This window comes from Numenius arquata, chromosome 1 (assembly GCF_964106895.1).
Source record: "Numenius arquata chromosome 1, bNumArq3.hap1.1, whole genome shotgun sequence".
NCBI lineage: Eukaryota > Metazoa > Chordata > Aves > Charadriiformes > Scolopacidae > Numenius > Numenius arquata.
This window is the reverse complement of record NC_133576.1, coordinates 95,404,241-95,432,079: the sequence shown is the minus strand read 5'-3', so window position 1 is coordinate 95,432,079 and position 27,839 is coordinate 95,404,241. Positions and strand designations below refer to the sequence as shown.

General features: G+C 40.6%; 1 protein-coding gene across 1 annotated transcript in view; it reads left to right on the top strand.

Annotated features, from left to right (window-relative positions):
• LMO7 (LIM domain 7) overlaps nt 1–27,839 on the top strand; it is a 136,954-nt gene that overhangs the window by 58,048 nt on the left and 51,067 nt on the right. The window contains exon 4 of the mRNA XM_074148826.1: nt 3,318–3,424. Coding sequence (XP_074004927.1) covers nt 3,318–3,424 — 107 coding nt within the window. The remainder of the gene's footprint in view (nt 1–3,317; nt 3,425–27,839) is intronic.

The following is a 27,839-nucleotide window of genomic DNA, read 5'->3' as shown; positions in this document are numbered from 1 at the left end:
CACATGTTTTCTGCATAAATGTATTTGATCTGTCTTACCATGGATCCTTGCTTTTGGACTGGGCAGCTCTTCCCCCCCCCTCCCCGCCCCTTGTGGTGTTACTCCCCTTGTGCTGGTAGATGGCAGCAGTATTGCCTCTCGTGCCCCATTTCATTGGTGTAAGAGAACAGAGTTCTCCAGTTCTCTCCATCGTGTATGTCTCTTGTCTTCTCCTCAACATCATACTCCTCTTTCTCTGCAGCTCTGCTAAGTTGAACATTTGCTTAAATTTAAACAGCCTGCCCTCGTTTACAGAAATTGGGAACAACTCAGTGGCAGAAGGGGAGTGTGGACACAGGCATGAAACCCATTGTTTCTCAAGCACGCTGCTTGGGTGACTCGTGGTCACCAGGAGGTAGGCCTGGTCTGTTGTGCTTCTCCAGGCTTTTGAGTTCTGAATGTTTAAAAAAAATCCTTTTTTGTGGAGTAAGATGAGATTCAGATTGCAGTATACCCTTTGAAGCTGAAGTGGTAGCGACCATTAGTCTTATTAAAGTACAGCATGTTGGTAAAAGCAATAGCATGATGGCTTCTATATTTGAGCACATTCATCACTGAACAATGTTCTTCTTCACATTTTTAATGATAAATCTAATTGCAAGGTTGTCATTTTTTTTTTTTAGCTTGTCATTTTTTTTTTTTCCTGCTTATTTCTGTGGTGCTATTCAAAATTCATTAAGGTTCATTATCCTGGTAGGGTTTAATATGGCTGCTAGCTATTTCGAGACCTACAGCTTCTAGATTTATTTCAATGATTGGGGATGGTCAAGAATAACTTGGCAAAGGACAGTATTTAGAAGTGCTGATTTGTTGAAATTCTACCTTTTTGTGTCAATATCCAAACCAGAGCAGTAGCCTTTTGGGTAATGTCTCTTGATGCTCTGGGGGTGAATTCCAGGCCCTGACCGGAGGAGAGCTGGTGTTGGGGCAGTCACCTGTGAGATGGCAGGTGTGACCGAACTGCTGGTTTGGGAGCTGGGGAGGAGGTGGATTTTAAACCATGTTTTATCCTGCACGCCAGTGAGTGCCAAGACTAGCTGTGTTCTACCTCCCGTGTTGTCTCCCCCTGCCTCTGACCTGTTTCTGAAGGTCTTGACTCATGTCGGTGATGATGTTCTCGGGGGCTGTCAGTGTTATTTATCAGAAGGTTGGTGTTTGATAGGTTTAATTGCTGTGACACCTTCAAAACTAATTCTCTCGTACTCCCAACAGTTTGATGGTTGTGCAGCCAAGCAGCCACTGATGAGCAACTCCTCTGCTTTGTTACACTTGGGGTGTAGGCAGCATCCATTTCTCTAAATCTCTGAGTCTTCTTCCTTGTTTACCTGCACAATGTGCTCATTCTCCACAGCTCAGTTGACATAACCCATAGGTTTGGGAGGTTACTCTGAGTTTTGGTGCCTGGTCAGACCAATCAGGACATGCCTTGGTGTTGGTGTCAGTTCTGTTCATTACCTTGCAACTACTTGTTTCTTCTGCTCTTATGCTTTCTTCCACTGCCTTCCCTGCCTGTTTCTTGGACTCCCCAGACTTCCAAGTACTGACCTGATAGTTGCATGTCTCTTGTTTAACAAGTAGTTCCTCTTCTTCTCCCAATGGAACTTTAACCTGTGGTCTCTTGCATGCAGAAGAAATGATGCCTTCTCAAGTCCTTGGGGTTTTGGTGCTAATGTGGCACTTTACTTATTAATTGACTAAAAATGCCGTGTTTAACCGGCTTTCCCTGTAGGGGCATTGCATGGGAAGGAAAAGCAAAAGCCACTCCTGAAGTTGCATCCCCAACGTGAAGCTCTACCGTGGCCACTTGTGTCGGCAGCCCCTTGGGTACTGCAGGAGCTGGTGCAGAGGCGAGGTTGCCTGTCCTCCATCCTTCCCAGCCCCCTCTGCTCATTCACCACCGTGTCATATCCCCCATCATCGTTGTCATGTTGTCTCTCCTGCCCCAGCAAGAACAGCCCCCGTTAGGCTTTGGGTCATAACCTTCACGGTGCGAGACGCGATCTTTTGGATGTGGTAACGTGAAGCCCGCAGCCTGCACGGGGAATACCTTGTTCAAATATTTTCCTTGAATGAAGCCGTGTTTACAGACTGATAAGAAACACTAGAATCCTAGGGACCTTCAAAACAGAAGGTTGTGGGGATTCTTGGGTTTGCTTTACTTTTTTTTAAGTTTTTGTTTTACTTTTTAAAGTCTATATGAGAAGCACCTGCTGTTTTCTCTCTGGATTTTTTTTTTTAAATAAACTTTAAATGATGGAATAATTGTTACATCCAGTGAATATATGTTTATTAAAAAAAAAAAAAATGTTTGAAGTGTATTAAATTGGTGAAGTGGAGGTTTTCTGTACTGTGAAACTGATGCGAGTACCTTGACTGACAAACCCTTCAAATGACAGGGCTGTGCGTAGCTTATGGATTAAGTAACTTTGTGTACCTTTTCCTGTGGCTTCCAGCTGAAGGGAGCAAGTGCGCAAGAGGGCACATTCTTTTGTTGTTGATAGCATTCCGCCTTAACGAGAAGGAATTTCTTGCCTATTGTTTATGAAGTGGAAAGAGATCACAAGTTGTATAATCTCTCTCTATATCGTTGGATTTATTTTTTATTTTTTTAACCTTGCTCTTGCCATTCAGTCGATCCGCAGCAGGTGCAGCGAGTGGGTGCTGCAATACACCGCACCTATATTTTTTTAAATATATTGGTGTGAGCTGGAGGGGGGGGTGGAGTGGAAGGGGAGGAACACAAAGGAGGGACCCCCCCCCCCAAGTAAGGAAGGAGCAGAGCTGAATACATTTGGTTTCTGTCACTCCGGAGCTTTGCTCAGCAACCAAACCCAGGCTCCAGGTGCAGTATTCCCTCATCGGTCTGTGAGCATAGAAACATTGCGTCCCTCCTCTTCTTCCTCCCCTGCCAAGAGTTTCTGGGTGGTGAATGTCAGTAGCTGGAGTTATTTTTAAAGGCAAGAGGTGAGGCTTGTCGTGCAAAGCTAGGAAGAGGGCGTTTGTTTGCTGAGCAGAGCTGACATCAAAGTGGAGATTGCTGCCTACTGGCTCGCCACTGCCTTATGCCAGGTAATCTTTAACGCACCCCTCACTCACCGAGATCGCAACCCAGCCTGCCCCTGTGCATGAGAAACGACCTGCGTTTATGATCCAGAAGATTGGTTTTTCAGGATTATTTCCGTGAGCTGGACTTTGACATTTAAAGGCTCGCACTAATCATCTTGCAAAACCTGCTTAGTGCTTTTAACTGAGCAACTGCTTTCTACTTCTCTTCGCAGGATAATATAAATGTTTTTCTGAAAGCGTGCGAAAATATTGGACTGAAAGAAGCCCAGCTTTTTCACCCAGGAGATCTTCAGGATTTGTCCAATCGAGTCACAGTCAAGTGAGTTTTGTGGTTTTGTTTTTTCCCTTTCCTTCTTCCCCCTAAGCTGTTTCACAGTCTTTTTTTTTTCCTTTTTTTCTTGTTTCTTTTTCTTTTTTTTTTTTTTTTAAATGTTTGCCTATGGAAAATTCTTTTTTTAATGTGGTACGAGCAGTTCTGAATACTGTGGTGAGAGTTTAAGCATTGTTAAGGCTTGTAGATAAGATTGCACAAATTTAATTGAAAAAATGAAGTGGTATTATGCCTTACAAGCAAACTAATTGTTAATGAATATTTACAGCATTTAATATATGAGAGGGAAGCTTTTCAACTTACTGTATACTTGGAGCAAAATTACCTGTTAAATGATATTGAAAGCATTGCTTCCCTGTATGCTTTGAGATTACCCAAGTAAAATCTGAAAGGCTTAGGTGGTACTTCTGAGACTTAGTTGAATGGCTCTGAGGCTTGGGTACGGTGTTACCTAAAGGACCGCTGGTCTTGCCACTCTGAGTATTAATCGGGTGTTTGTCACCAAATGTCACATCTTCTGTCAAGGAGTATGTGTGAGTAGAAACCAAGTACTGAATTGCACAAAGGGCAGTTGTCATGCTTACAGAGAAAAGAGTTTTCCTGCGGAGTAGCAGTGGTTTGGCTCTGAAATATAATTAGAGGATTCTCAAATTTCAGGACTGCTGTCTCCAAATACCAGTTTCATTTCTATTTTCTGAGAGATTCAGATAGTGTTTATATAGTGTCTAAATGTCTATATAGACACTTAACAGGTGTTTTAAGATAAATGTGCTGTGGAAAAATATTGTCTTGGGGCATTTTGCTTTGTTACAGTATTAGCTGTTTTTATTGTGTTGGTACAAACGGTGAATTTACTGTTAAAAAAAAAAAAAAAAAAAGAAGCTTTAGTGAGTTTTGCTGGAAACCTGTCAGGTTAAATGTTAAGAATTGGTTCCTGTCTTAAATTGCCAGTTTTATCAAAGAGGAATAGGCAGTAATCACTCTGTAAATACAAGGGGGAAAAATTATTGTGAAATAACACATAACTGCTTTAATTAGAAAGAAATCTCTTGTAGGTGGATCAGGTGGTAGCGTGTTGACATACTCTCTGCCTGGTTTCAGAATGAAAGTTCGTACCGTTCTGAGGTCTGATACTTGAGATGGCAACGCATTTTCCAATCTTTGACTCATACCCGAAACGTAATTTCTCACTAATGTGGTGTTTAGGCCCTTGGCGCCTTTCCAGGACGCCCATATTCTCCCTGCTCGTTCCTATGTCATGCCAAAAGCTGGAGGGTTGGTAACCTCTGCCATGCTTTAATTATCCGCAAAACCCTTGCTAAAGTTATTTTTGGTGGAGGTTTGCAGGAAGGGTATAGCTGGAAAGGGCTGGAGGCGGGCAGGAGCTGGCTTTCAGCAGTGTCAATAGCGACGAGCTGAAACCCCGGGGAGGTCAAGTTAGCAAACTATTGTGCAAGGTATGTTGTCCAACTCGTCCCTACGTTAACCACGGCGCCCAAGTGAGGTCAGCCATGAAATGCATCCATTGGGTCTGTAAACGGGGTTTTTTGGGGTCCTTTCAGCTCTGCTGGTTCCCTTCCCGGCTCCGGGAGCAGAGAGTAAGGCTGGAATTCGAAGTCGTCATAAGACAATGGGGTTTTTAACATCATACCTACTCGGCAGTGGATTAATTAGTGTCTTTCAAAAACCAAGATTTAACTGTTGAGCACTTCTTATGGACAGGAACGCAAAGGGTCTGGGTTAATCGAAAGAGCTGCCAGCAGTATAGCCATGCTCTTTTAATTTGTTTCAGCATAAATTTGATTTTCCACACATTGCATATTGTATGATGGTCCCACGGTGTGTGTAAAATGCTTATAGAGTAACTCAAAACTTCTGTATCTGAGCATACTGTAAAGTGGTTACCTAACTATGCTAGCACATTTTGATGCGTGTAGGAGTTTGAGGAGGGACAGGAGGAAAGTTCTAGTTCAAGAAATGAAGGAAATAAGTTATATGAAGATAGCTTTCTCCATTGAAAAGTTAGTTACGTGTCACTTGATTACCCAGAGGGCAAGCTGGTCTTTGGAGGGTTTCCAGAGAGAGTCATATGCGTGTCAGGAGAGAAATGCTGTCTGATCAGGAACTTTATCTGATCTATTTTTTAATTATTGTTATTTAATAGAAAGAAGGCATTTCAAAGATTCAAGCTGAATTACAAACGTCTTCAAAACTTGTAGGATGCCAGGCCTCAGAAAAGGGATATTGTTTCATGTCTTGCTTTTGTGTTGTCCTCTGTTAACCTTGGACTCAGCATTAAAAGTAAACCAATTCTTGTCACAAGGAGGGAAAACTTTTTTTATACGCTGATTTTTGTAAAAGACTGCATTTCATTTTTGGCTTTCTGACCACCTTAAGCAAATTCATTTTGCCGCTGTCACCTGAGGCTAATTGCCCACGTCTTAAACCAGCTGCGATAGGTTGTACAGCGTAACATTAACGTGTGCCTGAAGCAGTGTGTATTTTGACACCTCGGCACTTGTGCTGTGTTCTGCTGTTGCACCGCCGTTAGCGCATGCTTTTTATCTACCCAAAATAGATTAAGCTGTTGCTTAAACAGTCAGCTCTTCAGGCTGGGATGGCTGAGAACAGTGTACTGGTAGGATGCGCGTATGTAGTGCCGGGCATCAGAAAATGCCTTATTTGCCTTGTATGTGGAAAATGGAGAAGAGGAAGGTACCATTAAAAAGGTAGATCCACTCCTTTTGCTAAGGAAGATGTGAAAGTTGTCACCTTATGTCTCTGACACTGGCTGGGAGGTTGCATCTTCGTCCCTGCCATGCCTGGCTTTCTGTAGGCTTGTCTAATTGCTCTGATGTCTGTGGTGCTGGGCAGGTCCTGCAGGAGGAACACCACCCCTCTGAGGATGATGTGCTCTGTGAAGAGGTGTCCCCTCTCTTCCTCCTGTCTGCTGCCTGGCAGCTGCACGTAGTACCACCTCCTTCTTGCCTAGTGGGAAGTCATACGCCCACAGGCTGTTGGTGTCTCAGGCTGCTGTCCTGTCCCGCCTGGGCAGGCTCCCTTCCCAGCAGGAAAAGTTATTTTCCTCCTCGTGCCTCGTTTCTGAATGTACTTGCTGCCTTTCTGTGTACCTTTGCTGATCACGTTTGGTCTTTCTATCATCTCATCAACAATCATGTCAAGCCATTAAGGAATGCCAAGCTCTTTATTTGTACGTGGTGTAACGTTCTTGTGTCACCTGAGTTAAGGTAAAGACCCTGTGTTCCTCACGGTTCAACAGAAGCTGCACTAGAAAAATAATCTTCCTATCTGGTAAGGAGGTTGCAACTTTCACTTGTATTTTGTTTTCTGTTGCGACTGGGATGCTGCACAGGCATAATGTGAAACCCTCCTCTGTAATTACTACTAGTATCTGGGACAGGAGAGGCAAGAATCCTCTTAAATATCCACGCTCTCGGTTCCAAGTGATTATGTGATTATCCTTTTTGCAAAAAAAAAGCTCCTTAAAATTTTATTGTTTAGAAGTTCGTGTGAAGAGGGCTGGTTAAAATTACCGATTGCTGTTCAAAGCCTTGCAAACTTTATGCTTTGCCAGATCAGCGATGAGCTTACTAGTCGGGTGGTGTGGAAAAATATACTGGCATGGATGGTTTCTTTTCTGCCAAAGAAAATGAAAGTGTGGATTAGTGTCTGAGATTTATAGTTCAGTCTTTCGGTAAATCTGCAGAAGTTATTGTTCAATGGTACAGTACAGTAACGTGTCATGTGTTCCAATAAAGATTATCCAGATGGATTTATTCCTCGCATACCATGTCCGGCAGTCATGTGCATATCTTCTTGTTTCATGGCTAGTTATTTGTGCGAATGCATACGTGTCCCTCTTCAGTTCTTTCAGTATATTGGATTTTGTTAGCCTAGGATCTTATTCATTTTAATCAGAGGAGTTGTTATTTTAAAGCCCAGCAGCTTGGTGGTTTAGTTTTTTTTGTTTGGTTGGGTCTGTTTGTGTTTCTTTTTTTTTTTTATAGTAATGAAAGTTGGCTTAATACTTCATTTGATTCTTTCTTAGGTCTATCGAAGTAAGAATGTAACAGGAGCTTAGTGACTCTCAGTTGTCAGCATGGCTACTATTTAAAAATGTTAAGCACTTCCTTGCCCAGCTCTTTAGAGGTGACACACCCAGTTGTTCCCAGCTGTGGAAGGGTTCTTAGTAAAATCATGTCATGGAGCTAAAAGTGAGAGTTTGCTTAGGCAGACACCAAACTTCTATTCTGATGAGATGTGTTATCCCAATTAGCAGTTTTAAAGGAGGCAGCCTGAACAATTGGATGGCATAATTAAAATTTGTCTTCTCTTTCAAGAAAATTACTTCTTCCATCTGAAAAAAAATCTAATTCTGTAAAATGAGGTGTCTGCTTAAAGAGTTTCATTAAATAATACTGATAAATCCAAACAGTGGTTTTATAGATGAAAATATTAAACTAAGCCAAAAATGATGAAACAATCCACTGCCTTAATACTAAATAGCGAACTTTTTTTTTAAAGTTACCACAAGACCCTGAGTCTTGATGTTGAAGTTTTACTATATTAATTCTTCAATAACATATCAAATAAAAATATTTGGCTTTATTAATATTACTATTACAGTGTTATATTTAGAGTAGGTCTTGAATGAAACTCAAAAATTGTCTCTACAGATAGCTGGAAGTATCTCAGCACCTTGCAGAACTTGGTATTTGGATAACGTTTCCAACCTTTTGCTGCTCTGTACTTCTTCAGATATTCATTATCAATCCTGTATGCTAAACGAAGTGTACATTGTATAAAGCAAACAGAAAACCCTGTCAGAGAAGTCTTGCTGAAGTGGGATTAAGTGCATACATGAGATGAAATAACAGGGCTCTGACTCTGGTCCTGACGTTTGTAACTTTTGGATAGTTTTAACTTACCAGTTTAATGTGTCTTTTGCACAATTATTTTTCATTATTTCCTAAAGCAAAAAGCAACTCTGGAAAAATTTGGATGCTGTGCTTTCTGTACCATATATAACTGGAGCCAACTGGAGGGAAGTAACAACAGTTACCCATCACGTTCATCCTCGTGTTCATGCATTTCAGAAGCTGAGTTTTTGAGACAGGCAATCTATTTCAGTTCAGAGGTAATACTTTCTGAATTTAAAATACCACAAAAAAAGTGTTTCAGAGATTAGATGCTTTTAAAATAAAGCCTGAGAAAATTAAATAGTTGCTAAGTGATGCAGTTCTAAGTATATATTTTGCATCTCTGTCCATCTGGATCAGGATACATTTCATGGGGTTTTCTTCTGATTACATATCCGTTATACCAACATAAGCTATTTTTAAGCATACATGCAGAATCACTACCTGCCATATCACAACTATTGTCCCTTACTAAGCAACCATCTCAAAAAGGAAGCCTTCTAGTACCAGGCTAAGCCAAACACAAAACATCCTCTGATACCTACCTTCTTTATCCCATATTTCAGTTTTCAATAATGCCAGTGCTTCCTTTCAGTGATGAAGGTGCCTCACTTGTCTTTTTGGGTGCAACCACTAAATGAGCAGATATAATAGGGTTCCTGAAAATAGCAGCTAAGCAGTAGCAGAGAGGGGTTGAATGCAGATGTGGCTTCTTCCAGTTCTATGTTCAGTGTTTTAGCAACTTCCCATTCTTCATGTGGTAGGAAAATAACTGTAGATTTTAGTTTCTAATTAGAAGAGAGTTAGGGTGGGGTTTTTTTTTCTTTTTTTTTTTCTATATGAGTTGATAATTTCTCATTACATCCATATTCCATGTCTAGTCCTGGGGAATATGCCAGGTTTCCTCATTCCACTTGTGTTTCCTGCAGGGTGCTTGCTTCTCCAGGGTCAACAAAGAACAGAAATTTCACTTTGCCTATGGGATGAATGGTACCACTGCCAAATAGATCACTGAAGAAAGCAATCTGCATAGAAACCACTGAAAAGATGGTCTTTTTGAGTAGAAGATTGTTGTCGGTGCTCTTAGAAATCTGATATTTTGAGAGCTTTAATTGTGAAAGCAGTACCACTTCTCAATCTTAGGAGGAATTTTTTAGGGTTGCTTTGCCAGTAACACTCAGATCTTTGAACTCTCTGACAAGGGACTTACCTGGAAGCTTAAGGTGTAATGATGAAATACTCTTTTGGGACTTGTATCCCATTTTGTGCCTTGGGAAGAGCTGCCATATTTTGCTCAAAGGAGGCAAGAGTTGAGAGAGACAAATTGCCCACAGATTGGCTTGCACTGTCAGAGAGAGAGAGAGTGTGAGCCAGTTTGTGATCATGTAGCTCAGAGCTGGTGTTTGCTCTTGATAACACTGAATTTGCACTCGAGTCGTCTTCCATATCTAATATGTTTGCAGAGTGAGTTACTATATCTGCTTGAAAACTTTTTTGCTCAAGTATTTCATGCTTCTAATAAGAGGGCATGATGGAGCTAAACCTGAATTTGCTGTACTGATTTTTTTTTTTTCCAAGGAACACACATTTTAATGAGTTGAAAACCCTATTTCTAATTTGGCTTCAAAAAAAGAAAAAAACAGAACAAAACACCCAAAACACAACACCGAACCACCCTTTCCTGCCTTTTTATTTTGTGTAGAATAGAAGGTTGTAGACTGGATGAAAGCCAAGTGCTTCAGTGCAAGAACTAAGACAGTAGTTAGCCCAAAACTTATACCTGTGTAATATCTCCATCTTATACCTGTGTGACTAGAGCCAATCATGCTAAAGGCTGGGGCATGAAGGTTTAAGAAACTATCTCTGAATTCAAGTTGAGATGAAAGGAATAAAAGACTGTGTTTTGTGGGTCTTCAAAGCTGAAATGCAAACCATTTAACCAAAATTTCATTAGAACAATGAATGCTGCTTTTTATTTTTATCCTTATATCCAGGGAAATAACATTTCTTCCACATGTGGTTGTAATAGGCTTTTATTGTGGTAACTGAGTTTCCTAGTGACACTTCCCTTGAAATGGAAAAGTGCAGCACCCTCAATTCAGAATGACTCTAGAAGTGTTCCTATGACTTTGTAAGTGTGGAAATTCTCTTTTGGCTACGGATATTTTCACAGAAATGAGTAATATTTACAGCAACTAATCTTCCTGGGCATAGCCATATTCTAAACATTGAAATTGCTGTATTTATTTTATTGTATGACTAATTTCAAGATCATTCATTTCACACATTTAACTTATTAATATTGATTACAGTTATGCAGAGGTAAAGAAAATGAAAATAGAGTGTATTTATCAGCCTTGTGAAACTGTTGTGCTTGGTGTAAAATATTCACATTCATGTCATTAATTTGCATAAGCTTTAAATCATTCCAGTAAAGCCATCATAGGCAATAAAATAAGTTCCAGACTTTGGACCATACCTGCTAGAAACTTACCTCCAACTCTTCAGTGTAAAGTCTATAAAGTGTTGGGTGTGGTGCTATTTAATCTTTCTGTGAAGTTTCTGATCATTAAGAGACTGTTCATTTTTTTTCTGTTGAGTAATTTAACAGTTAATAACTTAACTTCCTTTATGGGATTATGCTCTTGATAATGTTTGATTTACCATTAATCTATTTTGTGAAGATAGTTCTTCTGTAAGAATGAAAAACTTTTGGATTTGTATCCCTGTACCTACAAGTGGACAGGAAGAGTCTGAACAAATCTGCAAAAAATGACATTAATGTGTTGTATCTAGAACAGTTCAGGTACCTTTAGTGACACAGGTGTATAGCGTTACATTGGAATTTAAATAGTTATGCTACAAAACTGAATGGTTTGCTGAAGGAGGTTATAGTAGCTTTTTGGTGAAAGGTGTTGATATGGTCGAAGTCCTCATTTTTGATCCTTTTACGGTATCTCTGGAATAACTTTTGTGGGGGTACAAAACATTATTACTAAATGCCTTTACAAAGTTTTTCAATGCTCTTTTGCTTTGTATTAAGAGAAGTGTCGCTAACCCTTTAGGATTCCCATGGGAATCCATCTGAACCTTAGGCACCTGTACCCATTTTAAGCATTCACATCAGTCACCTAACATTCTAGGATTAAATGCAGTTTATAAAACAATGCAGTAGAGAGAGGGAAGCAATTTGGATGAGTAGCATTGAGTTATGAAAGAAGGTAAAGAGAAAACCTGTATATTTTGGTGGTATGTTTTTTTTTTTTTAATACAAAAAAAGTGCTTGTGTCTGAAGTTGGAAGTTGTAGGACTTCTAAAAAGAATAAGCTTGTGTTAACTTCATATCAATTATACAGAATATGTATGCAAGTTCACAATCATATTATTTTTAGTTGTATTTTACAGCAAAATTGCTGAAACTTATTTAGCTTTTCTGTAGACAGGCAACTCAATAGGAAGAGTTTCTATATTTAAATACTGGGCAAAGCCACCTTCTTGAAGTTTTCCACAAATACAGGAGTTTGTTAACCATACTCTGTAAGCAGTGAAAGTTAAAGCTGAACAGTGTATTGACAGTTCTGGTTCCTGCTTAATACAAAACCCTAATTTTGGCCATTTTCATTCCTGAGCTGTGATTGATGCTATTGTTACACTGCTTTGAGAGATTTCAACTCCAATTGTTATTACTGCTTAATTGGAGCACTCATAGTATCCTTCAAAGTAGCATTAACAGGTTTTCTGCTGTGAGCACTACAGAATGTAATTGGTAATGCAATAACAAATTCAAATATTTTTTATAAAGAACGTCAAGAGGGTTGCAGGGCTGTTTTCATCTTGTCACTGAAACCAGTTAAATGAAATCATGTCTCACTACATGGTTAGAATACAAGACATGATGGGGGTAAGGGAGAAATGAAGGAGAGCTAGGTAGCAGCCAAGGCGTTATCTTTTCATGTTTCTTTTAAATGATAGAGATCTGTTGTTGTTAAGAAACAAAAGGAGAAAAAAAAAAAAACAAAAAAAACCAACAACAAAAGAAAACCCAACTGGAGAACTCTTCTCCAGGCTGAGCAAGCTGGACAATCAAGCTCAAGATCTCCAGCCCTCACCATCATGGTGGCCTCCACTCAACTTGCTTCACTTTACCAACGTCTTTCCTGTTCTGGGGGTCACCAAACTGGAGACGGCAGCATTATAGATGTGGCATAACAAGCGCTGAGGAAAGGGGAGATGATCAGGTCCATCAGCTTTCTGGCTATGCTCCATTTCGTACAGTCCCACGTGCTGTTGGCTGGCTGTGCCAGGATCTGCTGCTGGCTGACATTCAGCCCAGTAGGACTGCCAGGCCTGGCTCCCCACCCGGCTCTGCCATCGCAGGGGTTAGGTCCGTCCCAGGGGCAGCAACTCGGACTTTGTCCTCGTTGTATGTCATGACGTTCCTGCAGATCCAGTCCTCCCGGCAGCCCTGCCCTCCAGCGTAAGGACTGCGCCCTCTCCGTGCTCCCGTCTGCTCGGGGAAGGGATTGTGGTATCAGAAACTGACTCAAGAAAGAAAAACTTTGTGACCTGCTGCAGCCGATTGCTGCTGCTAGAGTGAGAAGGTTGACTAATGGGGATGATATTTCCTCTTTCCCTTCTAGAAAAGACGTCCTGCAAATGCAAACACGTAAAACACCTTTGAACCCAGTATGTACAGATACGCATCAACTGACGTGGATTCCAATGTGTTATATGATAAAATGTTTAACTGGGGTGGGGAAAGGCAGGCTAAGTTCAAAATACTTCTGCTTTTGCAAAGGCTATTAAATTACAGCCAGCCACTTGTGCCTTGTGAATAAATGCTAGATTTATGGGGCAGTAATGTATCCTGTTTAACTCCATGACCTGATGCTTGCAAGATGCTCTCAGCTGTGATCGTTTTCTGGGGTGAGGGAGGTACTTGGTGAAGCATTAGCTAAAAATGCCCAAGTTAACAGAAGGCACGTTGTATTTGCGTATGGTTTGACTTGAAGATGTGGTGTATTTTCATCACAGATCTGTACAGTTTGGGAATTACTATGCAGTTCCACAAACTAATCCTAATGTGTCCAAAGCTACCACTGTCGACTACCCTAGTAAACAGCTTTTAATTGTAGTTTGCAGGTTAATTTTTCAGAAACTGTATAATGGGGTTAGGAGTTTTGTGAGGGTTTTGTGAAGGCATCTGTTCCGTGCCAGTCCAAGAGAAAAAGAAAACAAAACCAACAACATCAAAAAACCCCAACAAAACCCACAAAACACCATCACCCCGAAAAACTCCACCCAGAAAAAAGCCCCAAGCATTATTAAGTAGTATTAGGAATAGAAAAAAAAAAGCATGGCACATCACTGTGCTGCCGGAGGTAATCTGGAATTTGCCATCTGAAGCTTTGAACTTTGGTCACTTTCCCTTTCCTCACTCTCCCATTTCACCTCCCCAAATTCCCCCAAAATTAAAACTCTTGAACTGGGATATCTTCATTCTCATGGTGTTTCTCTGACCAAAAGTAAGAATAGCTTCTGTTGCAGGTTTAGTTGAGCCTGTAAGAGAGATGATGGATGCAGAGAAGAGGTGGGCAAAGTGTAGCAAGCCTAAAACAAACAAACAAACAAACAAAAAAACCCCCTAGCAGATGGCATGGACAAAGTGGTTCAACTAGTCACTGTGTCCCATGTTACATGAATGATCAATGAACCAAACGAAGGGGCAGTAGGCTTCCTTGTCAACAGATGCTGGGGATGATAAAAGTTTACTTGAGTTCAGGGGGAAGCGGAGAAGTTCAAAGAAGGGAAATCTCTTAAGAGTTACTTAATACGGGGACAACACATCTAGCTTGGGAAGTCCCTGAGGGAGAAGCATCTGCTCTGTGTTTACTCTTCCTTAGGCAACCACTTGGGGTTGCACAGGAGGATGGGATCCTGGGTTAGATAGTGTTTTGATACCGCCCCATGTGAACGTTCCTGTGTGTAGTTTTGGAAAGGATACATCCAGTGAAATCTGCTTTTAACTTCTATAGATCTATGATAACCTCCTCCAAGAAGCAAAACTAAGGAAAAAAATCAGATGCAAATTTTATGGAAGCAATTAATTTGATTTTCTAAATCAAGCAAGCAATCTACTGTTGTTAAGCTTGAGCAAGAGTGGAACATTAAGCAGAGGTACTGAAAAAGATGAATGAAATCGTGGTAGGTCTCCTAATCTAGACCAGTATGTGACCAGGCTGTGCAATCATGGGGAAAAATATTATCAGTTCTTAGAAATTTAACATATGATGATTTTGCATCAAGCCACTTGAAATTTTAGTAAAAGCTTCATAAGAGAAATAAATCAGAATGGCTGAAATTTACTTGAAATAAGGTGGCATGTGTATTTGCATATACTATATTCAGCATCATTACTTAAAACCTACTTTTGCTCCAAAAAGATCAGTTAATTTAAGAGGTTTTGTTACTGATTTTGGCATGGGTAATGTAACTGTAAGATCACACATCAGATGGTTGTGCAGAAGGCACACCCACCCAGATTGAATAAGCGCAGAATAAGATGCATCAGTAATGATACTCCTCTGCTATGCTCGTCCTGCAAAACACTCGCTTTCTCTGTGCAGAACATTTTATTCTTTGAAATCTGAGCTTGCTTCTTGAATTGAATGTTGGCTGCTGTTGAGAAATCATGCAAAAGTCACTTAACGCTGGTGATTTACTAGTGTTTGCTATTTCATTGTGATGTTTTTGTTCCTTCAAGAGGAAAAAAATTTTCTTGCAAAAGGATACTTTTCTTTTTATAAACAACATTTTGTCTTTCTGAAGCATTTTTCTTTTTCAGCTGTGACCAAATTCCTTGGTTTATTTCAGTCTTCTCTAATACTGTTTGAATAATTCGTGAATGTATTCAACAAACTAGTTTGTTTAGTTATTTAATAACCTATACAGAAATCTCCAGTTTACCCAGGTTGTGTAGTCAGTCTAGGGTGGTGATCATCACCAAAATGATGTGACTGCATTAGTAAATTACTTCTATTTTCTGTTCAGTATTCTTTTTCATTGGTCTGGTAGGGTTTTAAATCTATGAATCTGGGGAATGATGGCATCAAACAGCCCGAATCTGTGTGTCCGAGCTTTGCTTGCTCGGGTACCACGGGAGCGATGAGAGCACAGTAGCTGCTCTCGGTTATGCACCAGGCTGCCAACACATGAGGGCACATCAGCTCATCTCCTGGTTTGCCAGCACCACTACTGAAGAGTGTGTTGATTCAGACTCAGAATAAACTAAGGTACTCCATGCTTACGCTGTGTTAAGTGTCTGCCCAAGTTGCTTGATAATCTTCCTCTCTTTAATAGACAGTGTGAGTTTTATCAGGGGAAAAGCTGGAATGAACGACTGGTACCTTTTGGTTTTTTCAAAAAGTGTATTTACACAAATGGGCACTGCAGTGAAAGGGCAGACAAGGGGGTGGAAGCTGGGCAAGCTAAAAAGCAAGAAGAATCTGAATCCAAAATCCATTCCCAAACTGGAGCTTAATCTGAGTAGTTGCGAAATCTTCACTGAACTCAAATTTGAACTGAAGTAGGGCTGAGAAGAGGTAGGAAATCTTAATCTTAAGAATGAAACCAGTACATGACATTTCACTTAGCAATTTTTTTTTTTTAATATCCTTTCCCAAAAGGATGAATTTTACAGTGAAAAAGTGCAATGGATCGAAAAACTGTCTAAATAGAAATACAAGCTGAACATAACAGTATATGAGGAGAATAAAAGATAAAAGCTTAGTTCCCTCAAGCAGCTCAAGTACGAGCAATAAGTGAAAATGCTTATGTGGAAGTAGGTCAAAAAATCAGTGAACGCTTCTTCCCAGGTAGCCTCGTCTGTGAGGAAGAAGAGAGTCCACTGGGCTGGGCAGTACACAGCTTCCCTTGGTTTTACTTGATCAGGGGTAGGTCTGCACGATAAGGTGTGCTGGGTTGGCTTAACACCCTAGGTCATAGGAACAGCAGCTTCTTCTGCTAATACTGCAAGGGTTGACCCAGAGCCGTGTCCCACCACGGTGCATCTGGAGCGTGTGTTCTTGGCACCTGTGATTGTGTCCTGCTGGAGTAACACCACATCACAGCTTTCTCCTTTACCCATTTTTTCCCTTTCCACAAGAGCTTCAGTGTTTCTGTATTGTGCTGCTTGATGTAGCCATCTAACCTGAGCTCTGCCTAAATTACTTTGTTCCTCTACAGAACTTGTTAAGAGGACAATGTAGCAAGGACAAAAAAAAATTGCAGCAAAGTTTGATTTAAAGCTAATGTGGAAGAATCAAGCTCTTTATTTCTTTTGTTAACATTCACACAGAAACAGATCTCGGCTGGTCAGTAGTATTAGAGAAGCGTTGCAAGTCATTGTCAACATCACAAAAATGCATTTTCTCACTTTCAAGTACCACGTTTCGTATGGCAGAATGGTTTGCATTTGCATACCTGCAGGTTTTTTGTGTGTATTTTTTTTTTTTTTTTTTTTTTTAAACTCAGGTCCAAGAGGAGCCTGGGCTGAAAGTTTCTGTATTGGCTTAATTCCAGTTCAGGGGAGGTGGGGAAGCAGTGAACACTGGAAATTTCTTCTTGTCTCCTGTTGCCCAGGAATGTGTTTGTGTGGTTTCCATCACGTAAAAATGGCGTATTGCTGTCTGATCAGTCAGAAGAGAGAAGCTCACTTTTATCTCCCGGGGAAGGAATCTTTTTGATGGACATGTACCAAAGGCACGCGCACTTTACTTATAGAAGGAGCTTTTGTTTGCAGAATTTTTGTCGGGAGAGCAAATATGCTCAAGCTCCTAGAAACTGTTTGGTCAAGCTTAATTGCATGTAGGTTTTGGCATACAACGTTTAATGGAACATGTTCCTGGTATTTGTGCATCTGTAGTCACAGGAAAGACTGGGTTCCTTATAAGCTGAAATAAGGAGCAGTGAAAATGGTGGAAGAAAACCACTAAACAGTGAGTTTTCTGCCTTCATCCATGAGAGAGTACTTTAGCTAATTACTTCAGGTTACTTCAGCTCTTGGTACTGTGACTTCTTTGGTAACGCTGTATGTTTAATTATGAGGGCTCCCGTCAGTTTCCAAATGAGTGTATTAAGATTAATCTTTACCTGTAAAATATTCTAGAATCTGCTTTCACTGTAAATGAGAAGGGGGGTAGCATCTTCTGAGATTCTAGTTCCTTGGCTGTAGGTGGTCTGCGTGCCACCGCTGCCATCATTCAGAATAGCCTTCTGATAACTCTCCAGCTAATTTGGGACACCCGGTGAAGATTCTTTCTCACTGTTTTCATTCTCCATTGCTCAGACGTCTCTGCCAGGCAACTCTCAAAACAAACAGCAACACTGGGTCAACCTCAAAGAGTGCGTGCTTTGAAGTAGAGGGTAGGTGATGGTTATTAAAGGTTAGTCTTTAATCGTATTGCAAAAGGTAGCTGTAGAGGTTTCCATGCATTTGCCTATTAAAGTGTGTAATGTCTTCATCCTTACATTAAAAAAAAAAAAAAAGTGGGTAATTATTAGAAAAAATTACCTTGTACTTTCTTTGGCAGTGGAGGATACAGCAGCAATTAGTTTCTAGCCAGGATTTGAAAGCATGTGGCTCTTCTTTAAGTGATGGTCAACACGGCAAGATACAGGGTCAAAGACAAGAGTATAAGAGAAACTGGGTATAGATGGTCAACTTAAAAGCCTTGTAGAAAAGAGAGGGCAGAAAAAGACATTGGCTCATTAAACAAAGCAAGTTGCAATCCATTCCAATCTTTGTACCTGCAGTAAAATTGCTAATTATTTAAGAGAGTAAAGACTGTGGTATTGTTTTCATTGGATAATTATGTGTTTAATTTTTCAGAAAAATTTTTTTTGGTTTGACTAAAGCACTCGCATCCTGGTGGTACTCCCTGGCCAGCCTTCAACTTGTAAAAGCACTTTGGCAAGGCTTGGTTGTACCCGTGAAACACAGGATCTTCTATGCAAGCCAAAACTAGCAAAAAATAAAAGTCTTTTTGGAGAAAGCAGAATTTCAAGACAGTTTTTATTTCTGTAAGTTGCTCTGGAATCACGAACATGTAAGTGAACGTATTTTTGAGGGAAATTGGTATGACACTGAAAACGAGTGTATTTGAGATTTTACACACTGTAAATCAGCACAGAATGAATTTAAATGTGCACTTATGTATTTTTAAAGGCCTATTTACTTCACATCCAATCTGCTGATTTCTATCCTATCAGCATCCATCCATGCTAAAATGTCAATGTCGCTGCTTAAAAAGAGAAGTGATTTGGGAGTGCTTTCGACAGGAGTTTGTTTTTTCTCTTAGCAAAGAATGATACTTCTATGCTTTTAATTTATTATTCTTTTCCTGGTGGGTTTCCTTTTTGAAGCATTGCCTGGGTTTTGTTGGTAACTTTATTATACAAAAAAGTTCAAGTATATTCACCTGTGTGTACATATTCTGTGTCTGTTAGGGTTTTTCCTTCAGGCACTAAATAATAACTAGTTACTTTTAATAATAGTTCAAATAATTGCATACTTGACATTCTGTCCAGAGTTCATGCAACAATTTGGGATTTCTTTCCCTAGCAAAAGCTTCTGCAGATTCTTTCCTACCTGAAAAAAATTTTGGGGTGCATACTTTCACATGTACTCAAAGTGTTGTTTTCCAAGCAAAGAGCTTTAAATGCGATGGCAAAAATACTTCCGGTTCATCTTCTTTCTCTTTGAGCAGTAAGTATCGGGCTACTGCAGTGGTTCTGAATCAGTGTCTTCCAATAAAGTACCATCAGACAGATGGCCGATTTGTTATATCGTGAGCTGTTTCTGATAGTACTGATTTATGCTATTAAAGATGAGGCTTGCATAACTTACACTGCAGTATAAGCTATTTTTGAGTACCTTAGAAAACTTTTACACTGTACTACTCTGCCATAAATATATTTCCTTGATGAAGATGTTGATCTTGATGAAGCCTGTTGCATGTCTTTGTACCTTCACTTGCTAAAAAAAAAAAAAAAAAGCTACAAAAGTGACTCTTACTAAATTTATTTTTAAATGTATATTGTAGCAGGTTAATTGGGCCACTAACTGCATCTGCACTGAAATGTTGATGATGATATGTTAAGAGCACTCCAGCTATTTTTTCCTGGCCTTCTCCACCTATCTAATGCTATACAGCAAGAAAGTGAAAATATATTGCAAAAAACTTCGTGTTATGTGGATAATGTGGTCAACAGTTTACCATCTGGCAACCAAACTGATGATCTCCCATGTATGCTCTCTGTGCATCAAAGGGGGATGGTATTTCCATCCCATTCTTTTCTCCTGTACTTTATGGTGATTGCCTTCCTGTCAAAGTGTCAAACCTGAGTTTTGCTGTATTTTGACAACCTATTCCTAAACCTTCAGCAGGGACTGACTTATTCTCTCCTTATTGGGGGATGCTACTGGTTATTCCTCCATTGAACTGAGTTAACTTCTTGTAGCTCTGTTAGCCTGGAGGTGAAAAGGAGGAGGGGAGACCTTGGAAGTTACTGAGTTTCACTGCTGCAATATGCATGTTGGTGATGAGACCTCTGAGGTGGCTTCCTGTGTGATTCTTCCCCAGTTGTAATTTGTTTCAGGTAGGCTACACTAGAATTAGGTGTAATCAAGAGGAGAATCATCAGATTAGTTTTAGTGAACTGCTAAACATTTCTCATCTTGTCTACACTGATTATCAGTCCTAATCGGGGATGATAAGGTTTTGGCTCTTCACTGAATTGTAAAAGTGAACATAGTGACAGCACTGTTGTTGTTGGGATTTGTCAATCAAATAGGGCTAAAGACTTGAGATCAAAAGGGCTGCTTCCATAGACATTCCCAAGGCAGCAGGTCTGGATTTAGCACCCGCTAAGGCAGCGTGCCTACTGTCCCTTATGAAGCTGAGCCCTGTAGCAATCTTGTGCCATTGACATACTTTGCAGTTTAACCATTAGGTTGATTTAATCTTTGCAATAATTAAATGCAATAACAATTGCCATTAACAGGCTTTTCAAGAGACCCTTAGCCTTCCAAAGCTGTGGATTCCTAGATGAGAGTCTCAAGGTTTCTGTTAATCTTATCTGGGTCAAAAAGACTGCCTGGTCTTTGTGTAGAAATGATGAGGTTTGTCAGGGAAAGGATTTGCGGAATAGCCTCTTCCAGAGCCCAAGGGTTACTTTTGTGTTATCCTGGCTCTGTGGTTTGATTGACTTCTGGAAAGGATAGCTTACAACCACCATGTGTGTTTTAAGGAGCCTATTTCTCCAGTGCTTCATCTGGCTAGGCAGTTGGTGAGATTCTGCAGATGGCTAACTGTAGTTTCCAAGAGTTGGTGCATACAGTATCTCCTTTCTCATGAGAAGGAAGATTCCTAATTTAGCATTTACACATGCACTCATTAAAGATGTTGGGAATATTGCCATGGCCTCACTTGGAGCAGAATCGGATCGTTTTGTTCCACTCCCTCCTTACCACCAGACTTAGTTGTAATAGCTTGTTGGAGCATTTTGGTGGTGTCTTAATTGGTGTATTAAGCTTTTTTTTTTCCTTCAGTCATCAGTTTTGTGGTACAAATTACATACTCCATGAGTACCAGTGAAAGAGAGGTGTGAGATCATCTAGAGTTCCCTGGCTGGGATTGTTTTCCCATATCATTAATTTTGTTGAAGTTTTTATTCTCAGACTCCTCTAACTTTACAACAGAAACTCTCAAGTGACTAATAGCACATTTGGTTTCAGTAGGTTGGGATGCTCAGAACTGATGTAAATTCTCCAACTTCAGAGGTATATGGTCAGACTAGCTTAACTTCCCCCCTCCCCCCCCCCCTCCACCTTTTTGCCTCCCACACAGACTTTCTAACATTCTGGCAAAGTAAGTATTTGGACTTTTACCCATTCTCTCACTTTGCAGTAAAGAAGCATTCATTTTTCCAACATTAAAAACTTGGCCTGAAAACCTGGCCCGAAAAGCTTAATGTTTTGAGCAAATGTTTAAAAATACCCTCTGACTTGGCTGCTCTAAGTAGCCTTAAAGCACCGTTGTCCACTAAGGTGAACAGATTCTTCTTCTCCCCAAAAAGCTAACACTTATCCAGTAATATTGTTAGCAACAAATTGAATTTAGTCATTTCAAATGTTACAGAGATTAATCTGAAGCTGTAAGGAACCTGAATAAGAATAGTTGTATCTTTAAGGAACTTCCTTATGCGTGGATGTTGCAGGAGCTGAGGATGGGAGGTGAGAACTGTAGCAAATGTGGACAGTAATACCTGCTTATCTCAGATCTTGTCTGTTCCCCAAAACAAAAGGGCACCTTTTTGCTAAGAGTAGTACACTTTGGATTTTACTTGATTTTTGTATCTTTGTTCTAAATTGTGTTGCTGTTTCACCCTGTGTCTTCTGGGAGAGATGGTTCAAGGGAATACATCCTCTTTCAGTATTCCTTTCTGATAAGGGTGAATACATTAACATTTGACTCTGAATTAATTGAAGTGCTCTTTCCTGGCTCTAAATATGTCTTCACAAATGAAGGCAGATCAAGAAAACATAGGCAATAATTAAGTTCAGTTGTGCCTGTGTACCTCACTTCTTTTGGGCATATATGCATCAATCTAAGTTAATAGAGAACTGACTTCACTAGAGAGAAATCAGGTTCAACCTGTGTTTCATACTTTTGTGCCCTGTCTGATGAGTGATGATGTTGTGCTCTGTGTTGCTAGGGTAACCCAAAGAAACATAGAGAAAATACGGCAAAATTTCAAAAAGGAAGCATTATAATTTCTTCAGTGCTTCTTATTTGCTTGTGAAATATTTTGCCAATATATTACTGTGAAAACCCAGTAGTCCTTTAAATTTTTTATTCCAAATGTAGAGACTAAACTAAATGATGCAGTCATGAAGTAGTGATTTATTTCTACTTAAGAACAAATTCCAACATCACTTTAACTTGTTTCCAAAATCATTGTCATGGAATAAACTGCACTTACCTTGTACCTCCGTTTTGTCATCTTTGCTCTGTCCATCTCTATAAATAAATCTAAATTCTTTCCAAAATCCTAGCTCTATGACACTTTCCCCAAAGCTGTGCTTTTAGTAACACCCCTTTGAACTGCTAAAGCATTTGTTCTTTAATATGACAGAAGTTGAGAATGAAAAGAGGGGCTGGGGTAGACCCTGCCACAATTCTCTGTCCTCTTGTACAATAGTTTGGCCAGCACTATGTTGGAATTTCTCTAGGGGAAAAAATGAGCCATCAGAAATCTCTGTAGATGACACCCAAGTGCTGCATATCGCATATATCCCCAAAATGTAGGAGATCTGGCTCGTCTCAGGAGGATATTTCCATCCTTATGCGTATACCTGGCAATATGGGTCTTGGCTCCCCTGCAGAGATGGCAACTGCAGTGGACTGAGGCCTGGATTGCTTCCCACTCATGGGCCACAGATAGGGCATCTGTAGTTTCTGCTGTTAACTCTTAGTGAGTCACCTCTGTGCTGATTCGTTTCCTGCGTATGCATTAGAACAACAACAACCGAGCAGATACCTATTTGGAGTGGTGAAACTCAATGTTAGCACAGGCGTGAACATAGCAATACCCGGTATAAGTTACTGTCATCATCCTCTTCTTTCTTTATCAGAGGATATGTTTGTTGCCAAATATCTGGTATAAATTATGCAGTATAGACATGAGTTTTTTTTTTTTAATCTTTTTTTGCACGCCATGAGAAATTAAATAAACCGTCTGAAGTCACTATTGAGTGTTCTAAGCTGTGGTAAACTGTTCTGCTTGCACATAAGGCACTTGTACATCACCACCTGTTTGCTTGACACAAAAATAACAAAGGATCACAATTACCAAATCTTTCTCTGGGCATGGACCAAGGGAGGAGATTGAATGCAGAAGGGTGGGGATTTTTTTTTTTTTCTCCTCTCTGATTATAGAGGCTATAAAAATATCTCTGTCTCTCTGAGCAAGCAAAGTTGTATAACCTGCCAAATCCTAGCTCTTCCCAAGGGACCACCTCTGAATGCTTTATCCAAAATGAACGATTGTATTAATCCTGGGGGTTGAGGGTAGGAGAGTGCACGCAGGCAGTTGCTATGGAGTAGTTGGTAGGTGGAAAATTTTTTACCCTAGCTTGCCTTGCATTAACTTGTTTATCCGTTCCCAGAGTTGGTGCAGAGGTGTCTGAACGATACTTTAGATGGAATAAATGAGTCAGTATTGAGGGCTATTCTATAAAATTACCTCTGGTATCTGTATGTGGGGAGAGGGGATGTTGAAATACTTCGGTTAGATGTAAGAGTAAAAAGGACAACAATTTTAGAAAGACTTAATTTAATAATGGCAAAGAGGCATCAGCCAATAGAGAAAGTGGATTTTGGTATTGTCTTGAAAAAATGCTAACTGTGAGTTGCCATGGTTGCTGCAGCTTAGCTGAAGCAAATAATATACTTTATACAAAAGAATATTTTTGTAAAATGCTGTTTTACTATTTTCGTGCTAGTTTAACAGCTGCACCTTTGCGTGTTTTTTGTATATATTTCTAAAAACTTATAGGATCGCACTTAATTGCCTATTTTGATACTTATTTTTCAGAGTAACTTCCCAGATATACCAACTGTTCCTTTTGGAAAGAATGCTAGCACAAGTGTGTGTTCTCCGTATGGATTTCTCTTCAAATTAATCTACAAAATTTACACAAGATGGTCTAGTTTGGTGGGGGGTGACGAAGGAAAAGGATCTTCAAAACTGAATGCAAGAGGTGTTAACGTTATCAACAGGATGAGCTCAAGTCTGTTGATTTTTTTGGGAAGGGGGAGTGTAAAATCTCAATATGTGTGTAAGGAACCAGGAAGAAAAAAGGTATAAGTGGTAACATTTACTATAACCCTGGTGCCAGGGTCAACTGAATTATGTACAGGGAGGCGAAACAGGGAGAGATGGAGAGATCCAGCAAAGTGATATGCACCAAGTTCTAAAGACCAATGCTTTGGAAGTTATCAAAATCTATAAGGTGTACAAATAGTGATATGGTAGCTATCTATCCCCTATCTAAATTGCTGTGCTTAAGTGTTGGGGGTTTTTATTCTTGAAAAGCAATTAATTTCACCTCTGAAATTCAAACATCCTCTTGAATGTGAACAAACTGGTTTCCTTTGAGAACTCCTAACATTCTGTGTAAGCTTGGAGTCAACGCTGCAGCTTCTAATTCCTTGTGCAGAGACTCGATCATTTCTCATGAGTTAATGGATGTTCTCATGCTTCTTGGCCAAAGTATGGCCAAAGCACGTGACTGGTAGCTTTCAGAAATAAAAAAAAAAACCTATTTCTTTTGCATAGGTTCTGGTCTAGACCTGGAATTCAAAGTAATTAATACAGACTGGGGAAAAATTCTAGATTTGTCCTGGAAATCTACAAACAAAAAAGCAAGGAAACAAAACAAATAACGTGCTACCCCGTTTAGTTACCTGTAATTAGTGAAGCTGCTGACTTCTAGGGCTTTTTAGGAATGAAGCAAGAAAAAGACCCAAAAAGGGCTAATGCAACAAAGCTACAGTTATTATTATAAGTACTTTAATTTTCTTTACTGTGGCTTAAAATTTGAGAAGGAAGCTGCAGTATCTTATCAGTCTTTTCCTTCTGTGCAAGTTGTTGCTGCAGCGATGTTCCATCCCTCTTCCCCTGCCCACCCCTGAGATGAGAGCCAAGGAGCGCTCAGGTTATTACCAGGCTCCTTCACACAGGCTTGTCCTTCTGGGGATGGTTTTGAGGGGTTTTATTTTTACTTTTTACTTGACAGGTATGCCTTCTGCCCTTCTCTATACTGAATGTTGCTTTTCTCTTTGGGAGAACCTATAGATTAGGCTGAGATAATGAGGAAGCTGGCAGAGGTGGATGACCCAGGGAGGGGTCGGAAAAGAGTGTGAGGAAATGGATAATTTGAGTGTCCGGTGACTTGCCGGGGCTGATGCGCGTTTCTAGAAGTGCCTGGTTTTGTTTTGATAAGGGTTTTAAGAATAGCGTGGAAGTGTAACGGGTGAGATCAGCAAGGAAGCGCCATGCTCAAGAGGCAGTATGAAAAGACGGGCTCTGAGGCGATGGAAGGGGACGCATTCCCACGGAGGGTGTTGGCCGGCTGCGTTCCCTCTCCGCCTTTCCCCTCTTGGACATCTCCTCTCCAGCCCTCAGCCCCTTCGTTAGTAGGCGAGGGCATGGGGTGGGGACAGGCTGCTTGGTCATCATGGCCCACAGAGCTCCTTGCTGGTGGTTTTGTAGGGGTATGGAGAAACGCTTTCTGCAGCATTTTATACCTGATTCTCTGTGCTGTAATGATGTAAGTGGCATTGGGTCTGGTGGATATGTTGCTATGGAAAATACATGTGCTTTTTATAGTCAAATAGAAAGGTGCATTTCCAAAAGCTGTTCTTGAACGCTGCAGCCATAACCTGACAGTTTTATTTCCATCCGTCTCGGCAGTGAGCTGTGGCTGTTGGGGTTGAATATCAGTTCGCTAAGAATCCAAGTGCTGGAGGAATGTCCTCATGTTTCTGTACCCATGCGGCAGCCCCATCTTCCATTGGAGCCTTTCTATTCTCAGCAGCACGTGGGAATTCAGTGAGATCCGATAACGGCAATATTAATAGCAGTTGAGTAGGTGGTTGAAAGAGGTTGAAATTTAGCACAAGCTCGCTGCTAGTTGGACAGCCGGCGTTCATCTCCTGCACAACATACCTCGACGGGGGTGGAGAATCCTTCAAACCCTCCGACATCCTCCTTGGAAGCGTAAGTGGAGCTGGTGGGTGTCGGGCTAGAGCGCCTGGAGCTCAATGAGGAGCTCGGGAACAGGCTTGTTCTGCATCCTGTTGTTCTGCTCGGACTCCCAGGCCAGGGCATGGTTCTTTCAAATCTTTCAAAGGACATCTGAGAGGTGGAATTGCTGCCTTGGTGGATGGAAGTTCAAAGGGAGAGCACCAATACTTTTTAAAACAGAAATCTGTTCAAGTCCTGTGTTCATGACATCTGTAATACAGAGGGAGGCATGGAAAACAGATAGCTTTGGCAGCTGTTGGCATTTCTGGGATATTCGTCACCAAGGGAAGGGTTTGGCACTGGGCAGGGTGCATTTGTCACTGGCGCATTCCTTTCTATCAGTGGGAGTGTCTCTGTCCCTTTTTTCTCCCCGTAAATGGATTTGGATTTGCGTTATCTCTTTCAGCTTGACCACGTGGCCTCTGGTCAGCAGATAACTCATTTAGGGAAGGGGGATTCTCTCATCTACCTTTTTTTTTTTTTTTTTTTTTTTTAAATCATAGATTGATATCTATACTGTAAATATGTTTCTACATAAGAAACAGACCCTCAGAAAGCCATGCTTTCTGAACAGGATGCTGTAAAACCATCTTCTAGAATTTTGCTCCAGCTTCTTGGTATCGTGGACTTGGTCTTGAGCTCCATGTTGGTGTTATCTGTGGAAAATAATAAGTGAAGTGTCAACGTAGATTTGACATAATGAGTTGATAGTTTCTGTAGTTTAATATGCCTTAGGATGTGGGGGAACCAAACCATTTAATGTTTTAGGGAAAAAAAATCCAAACTATTATATATGTTTGTTAGCAGTCTTGAAATAAGTCAGCCTAAACATAGCTACTTAAAACGCACTGCTCTTTTGTGAGGAGTCACTGGAGAGGTGTATGTGTCCGCATTGCCAATGGACATATTTTATAGTTGATAAAGTCTAGTTCATGGTTTCTTAAAGTACTGCGGTCTGCTAGCTATTGGAAGGTATACGATTGTCTTGTACAATATATTTTTAAAATTATTTTTAAAATACCTCGAAGTGCATTAAAATAATACTAGCAAGCTTTCCTCGTTCCTCAGAGCGAAGCATCAGCAGATGAAGGGGAAGCACAGAGTGCCTCTGGCTGGGGTTTCATCACACAGGGACACTCATGGTAGTGGCGTGTGGAGCAGGGTCCTCCTCTGCTGTGCCCCCCTTGCCTGCTCTTCTGCAGCAACACGTCCCCTCGGCTGCGGTGCTGACACAGTCACTTGTACGAGCACACTATAAAACAGATGAGCGAGTTTTACACATTTTTTTTTTTTTTTTTTTTCCAACCCCCAGATTATCAGGAAAAACCCAAACAAAGAAACAGGCAGAGCCCTCTGGTCCTGATGCACAAGGTGGAACTGCAATGTGATTCAGAGCTGTGTTGGCATAACCACGGGGGCAGCAAACAGGAGCGGCTGGAAGGGAAAGGGAGACCAGGAAATCCTTAAGCTAGAGCTGCTGCCAAAGCCTTTGTATTGTCAGGCTAGGGCCTTGGTGACTAATTTTGCTATTTAACCTTGAGCAAACAGCAGAGCCGAGACGAAATTCCTTGATCTGCAGCTCAGCCTGCTGA